At 41.8% G+C, this 5,279-nt stretch overlaps 1 protein-coding gene across 1 annotated transcript; it reads left to right on the top strand.

Annotated features, from left to right (window-relative positions):
- Positions 1-2,629: 2,629 nt before the first annotated feature.
- LOC147427838 (heat stress transcription factor A-7a-like) lies at positions 2,630-4,234 on the top strand. Its single transcript, XM_086496970.1, has 2 exons — positions 2,630-3,260; positions 3,405-4,234. Exons 1-2 carry the CDS (start codon positions 2,772-2,774, stop codon positions 3,858-3,860), a joined length of 945 nt encoding a protein of 314 aa, XP_086353096.1. The 5' UTR covers positions 2,630-2,771; the 3' UTR covers positions 3,861-4,234.
- Positions 4,235-5,279: the final 1,045 nt, after the last annotated feature.

Genomic DNA, 5,279 nt, shown 5'->3' with positions numbered 1-5,279 from the left:
GTATCCCTTTTAATTTGACTAAAAGTTTTGCATGAAAAACCCCTCTTGTTGAACTCACATGATACATGATTACATAGTGCACACCCCGAGATTTTAGCTTTTGGTTGTAGGATTCTATATGGTTTGGATGGCACACCAACACCATGTGCTGGCCTCTTACCCCATGAGAGATCACAAATGCTTCAAAGGTATAAAGAGATGGCAAGATGTATAGCAGGTGTAAACTTCATGAAGAATATTTACCTCATCTATTTGTGAATTGCAGTCATAATGCCTAGTGTAACAGGGAATTTCAAAAAGTTTGTACTATTGCTTTCTTATAGTTTACTTGGAGGTCTTTACTGCGGGGTGAATGTAACTTCATGGATGTCCCTCTTTGGACTTTTCTTAGAGGTGCTTGCTTATAGCATATTTTGTTAGAAAGGAACAAAGCTTGGTTTGGATTACCCCATTCAACTCCTACTATTCACCTCTCTCTAAGTTTTCTGGCTGTCATGAGAGAGCTATATGGCCTGGTCAAGGATGTTGCCCAAGTTGATGTGAAGAAGTTTCAAAAATCCTTAAGATTGCAAAGATGGAGGCCAATGATTCTAGATTTGTATGAACCTTCTAGGATGTTCGTAATTCTTAGCTATTTTGCTATTATTGGTAGCCACAATTAATGTTGGTAGCCACAGTAATGATGTCCTTGTACTTTGAACACAAGTTTAATGTTGGTGAGGATTGTCCTTGTAAATTCTTACCTTTATTTTTAATCAGTTTAGTAGCTTCTCCAAAAAAATAAAATAAAAATTTGTTCCAGTTCTGGCACCACCTAAAATTACATTGAATATCTGTAGGGGCAAAGCCATCAATAGGGGCCTCAAAGATCATATTACATAATTCTTGAGCTGGAGCTCAAACTTCAATAGCCAGAGGGGAAGAGAATTAGAATGGTTGAAGATAGAAGCATTCCTCTGGAGCCAAATAAACCATAGAATATATCCTCACCAAATGTTCCACAATGGTACATCCAATCCTTTGCTATTTCCCAACAATAGGTCCTGAATGTCAAGGGTCCTTCCACTGATATGAAGGATGATGTATTGAAAAAAGTTAATTATTGACTGATTGGTTTTATAGCTGAACCAAATGTGCTTACAGTCCTCAATATGAGGTTTAACTATGGAGTACAAACCATTGTTGATTCTAGCTTTAGCAGCTTAGCCACTAGACCATATGCCATGATGAATGATTAGCCACAGTAGGACACTATGCTTGTTAGCATGTGGGTTAACCCACAAACGTCTAAACTTGTAAGTCTATTGCTTGCAACTCCAGCGTACCCTCCACTTTTGATTGAGATTTTTCTTGAGAGAGTCCTCAACAATTCTTTTAGGTTTAAACTTTGTAACTCTCTGTGGCCACATGAGAAGGGTGACTAGCTAATTGATTAGCTCTGACAGGTTCATGATGAGAGATCTATCAGCCTGATGTTACAGTCTTGGGACTAACTGATTAGCTCTAGTAGGTTGAGGATGAGAGGTTTGTTAGCCTGATATTACAGCCTTGGGGGAATCCCTCTCCCTAGCTGAGGGATCTTGTAAATTTTTTGATGCTCTCTTTAATTTAAACTTCATTTTTCTCAAAGAAAACAAGGTGAAAATTCACTATGACCAACATATGGCTATCGAGAAAAATCTAATAATGAGAGCTTCTTTGTGAGCGAGAAAAATAGAAAGTGACGCTAGTATTTTAAAACATGGGGCATCACAATAAAATATTTTGTTTATTTGGAAAAAAAAGTGTAACAATGAACTATTTAAGAATACAATATATTTCAAAAGCATAATTAATAATGATTTAAAAACACTTAAAAGCATTGTAAGAAATTGAAAAAAAAACAAAGTGAAAGAGGATGGTGTTTAACACAATACTCAATGCTCCTCTTTAAAGAGAGAGGTACACAAATGCAAACACTCTCGCACAAGGACGTTAAAAAAAAAGAAAAAAAGTTCATTATCATTAGCTTGCCATGTGGCACTAATCCGCAAGCTTTATCCAATGGTCCAAAGATGCACCCAAAATCCAACACTTTACTAAGGACTATTTATGGTGCAATTACGTGAGGGGCTTGTTGGCAACCTGCGCGCAACCGGTTGCCAACTTTTTGTGTTTCCATGGTGGGTTGCGAGTCTGGTTGCCGGTTCGTGGTTGCGAACTGGTTGCCCTCCTGCTCCATCTCTTAGGGGTAAAGCGAGAGTGCAGCTGCAAAAAAGACAAACGATTTTGCAGTCCGCACACGTCTATTTTGGTTATCAGGCTGATTTTTTGGAGATAAAAGCTCTTTTTTGCTTCGTTTTCTTGCGACCATGTGAACGTAAAAAGCACGCAGTTTCCAGTGGTAACCTTGGTCGAGAGCGTGCAGCTCATGTGAACTGGCTTCTATGTTATTTGATCGACGGTAAACAAATTTTGTCACGTTGTCAAATGAAAAAGATGGGCACATTCGTCCCTAGTACCCTAGGCTACACGAGCTGCCCAAAAGGGGACGAGGTTTTCTGGAGCACCGTACAAGCCTGAAATGGACCGGCGCTTGCATTTCTTGACACGTGTCATGATGTGATGTAGCTAAAGTCCGTTGTCGACGCGACCTGCAGACCGTCATCTCCCTTAAACTTGCAAGCACTCAGAGGAGTCGAGAGTTCAGACTGCGTCCAATACATTTTCTCGCTCTTTGACGTCTACCTGCATGCACATGCTATGTTTTCTTCCTAATTTGCAGTCTAGCCATGGCGGAAACAAACGCCTACCCCGTCTCTCGCAAATCTTCTCCTTTCCATCTTTCTGAAGACATCCATGGTAGAAATATTCTGGCCAAGGACTCCAACGATCTTGTGTCACTCATAGCCGAGGCCCTCTCTTACGATGCAGCTTCCATCGCATTCAAAGGAGCTCTGTCGCTTGCGGTTTCCGTGTCAGCTGAAGCTTTGCATGGAAGTGCAATCTCTGCACATGTGCCCTTTCCTGATGAGGCAATTTCGCACATTTCTGCTCCGCTTCCCCAGCCCATGGAGAGCCTTCACGAGGCTTCTCCCCCACGTTTTCTCAAGAAAACGTATGACATGATTGAGGATGCGGCTTCCAATTCTGTTGTCTCTTGGAGCAGCGGCAACAACAGCTTCATTGTTTGGAGCTTGTCTGAATTCTGCGAGAGCTTGCTACCTCGGTACTTTAAGCACAACAACTTTTCAAGTTTTGTTCGCCAGCTAAACACTTACGTGAGTAAAACTTGTCTTTCCAAGTAGAGTTTAGCAGGAATCGTGAAGGTTAAGATACAGGACCATTGAAGTACCAGATCCATGTGTAGTGTTGGGGCATTTGTGTATCTTGCTCATTCTAACTTGATCTTCCTCACGCTGCAGGGATTTAAGAAGGTTCGAACCGGCCGCTACGAGTTCGCGCACGAGTATTTTTTGCGAGGGCAAAAGAACTTACTGAAAGATATTCATCGGCGTAAATCTGCAGGGTTACGCATGCAACATAAGCAATTAGAGCAACGGCCAACTCTGATCTCTGTTGCTGAAAATGACCTTGAGGGTGCAATAGAGCAGTTGAAGGGCGATAAAGGTTTTCTAATGTCAGAAATTATGAAATCGAGGCAACAGCAACAGACATTGGAGAAAGAAGCACGGGCGTTGGCTGACAGAGCTCAGGCTCTTGAAAGAAGACACGAATGGATTACAAATTTCTTAGCAAGAGCAATTCGGAGCCCAGCCTTTCTTGCGCACTTTCAGCTGCAGTCTGAAGTCCTTGAAATTGAGAACGAAGCAAGGAAAAGAAGATGTTTATTTCCTTCTATGATTACCAGGCAGACATAGTGAAGACAGCATGGATTTCAGCAACAAAAGCAATGTTGGAGAGTCGAGCAAAGACAAATCTGGGCTAGAATTAAGAGATATATCTAAGACACATCTTGCACAAAGTCTGTATATGGTGTCATGAGAAGTGGTACCACTCTGTCCAACCACCCTATGGGAGGGACTATCCGTACTGTCCTAAAGTTGTCATAGTGGAGGTGGGTTTCTTGTTCACGATGTTTGTGACTAAAATGTGCCTGTGAAAATCCAGTATGAGATTTATTGCAGATTTCCATGCAGGAAACTGGCATCTAATTGTACTACATGCCCAATATCTATAGCATGCATATATTTTCTTGCTAATGTCATCTAGTCTGGTTGTGTGATTTTCAAGCAAGTCGAGAACATATCTTTGTACAAATTACTTTTGCACTCATGAGTGAGTTCGACACTTTCAGTCACGTATGCAGCTATATATGTGTCTGTGTGCCAGAGAGAGAGAATTTTTGTTAGCCTCTACACGTACCCATGAAGAGGTTACCTTGTGATTTGAAGGTGTGTGAATGATGGACATGATACTATGCATGCCTCAGCAAACTTGACATTTTTATGCTTCCTTTATGGGATGTTATCTTTTAGGTTTGTGGTCTTTAAATTCTTCTCATTGTAGATTAGTTTACCAAGGTTGCTCTACTACACAGATCACAATGTTTTTCTGCTTTGTGAAGGTTGTGAAAACCCCGGGGTGTACAATCCACGCACAAGGGCATTGAGGTGCAGTCTGGTGTCAAGGCATCAAAAGTAGATTTATTTTGCTTTCGCCCCTTGAATCATCGACAAGTGTGGGGCTGTTCTTGGAGAACCAAGCAGCACTACTGCATGTTCCAGGTCTGTGAAATGGCCAATAAAAGTGAGGCAAGTCTTTTGAAGTAATGCCTCTCTTCTCTAAGTTGTTTCTTCTGTGTAATGTATCAGGGATATTTGGGGAAGGTATTTTAGAGCGTAACTCGAGGCCAGGTGAAATTGGTAAGGTGATATGCATAGCTATCGGAGCATGTATCTTAATTATGGCTTGAAGTATCATGTAAAGACCCAGGTACCAACTTGACTAGTGCTTTGAGCCAATGCCTAGAAAGGTTGGCTGTGATTGCGAGTATATATTGACAAGATCTTTTGTTACTTGTTTGTATGGCTGTTGCTTTGATAGCACCTTAGATACGTCAATGACCGAAGAGCATTTGGTTCAACGTCTACATGCTTTGAGTTTTCACTCTGCGTTCCTTATTAGCTGCATAATTAGTCGTTGGATAGCAGTGAAGTGCAGTTAATAACATTGTTCATGACAACAGATATGATTAGAGGCGGGGCGGGGCGGGGCGGGGCGGGGCGGGGGGGGGGGGGGGGGGGGGGGGGATGATATGTTGTCGTGGGGTGGGGGGA

Source organism: Adiantum capillus-veneris, chromosome 23, assembly GCF_014529385.1.
Source record: "Adiantum capillus-veneris isolate H3 chromosome 23, ASM1452938v2, whole genome shotgun sequence".
NCBI lineage: Eukaryota > Viridiplantae > Streptophyta > Polypodiopsida > Polypodiales > Pteridaceae > Adiantum > Adiantum capillus-veneris.
The sequence above is the reverse complement of the archived record's forward strand: the minus strand, read 5'-3'. Positions and strand labels throughout refer to the sequence as shown.

Bases quoted from the DNA above. Each gene is read 5' to 3' on its own strand.
- LOC147427838 (XM_086496970.1), top strand. From the start codon at position 2,772: ATGGCGGAAACAAACGCCTACCCCGTCTCTCGCAAATCTTCTCCTTTC. The intron at 3,261-3,404 runs GTGAGTAAAACT...CTCACGCTGCAG, and splicing joins TTCGCCAGCTAAACACTTAC to GGATTTAAGAAGGTTCGAAC.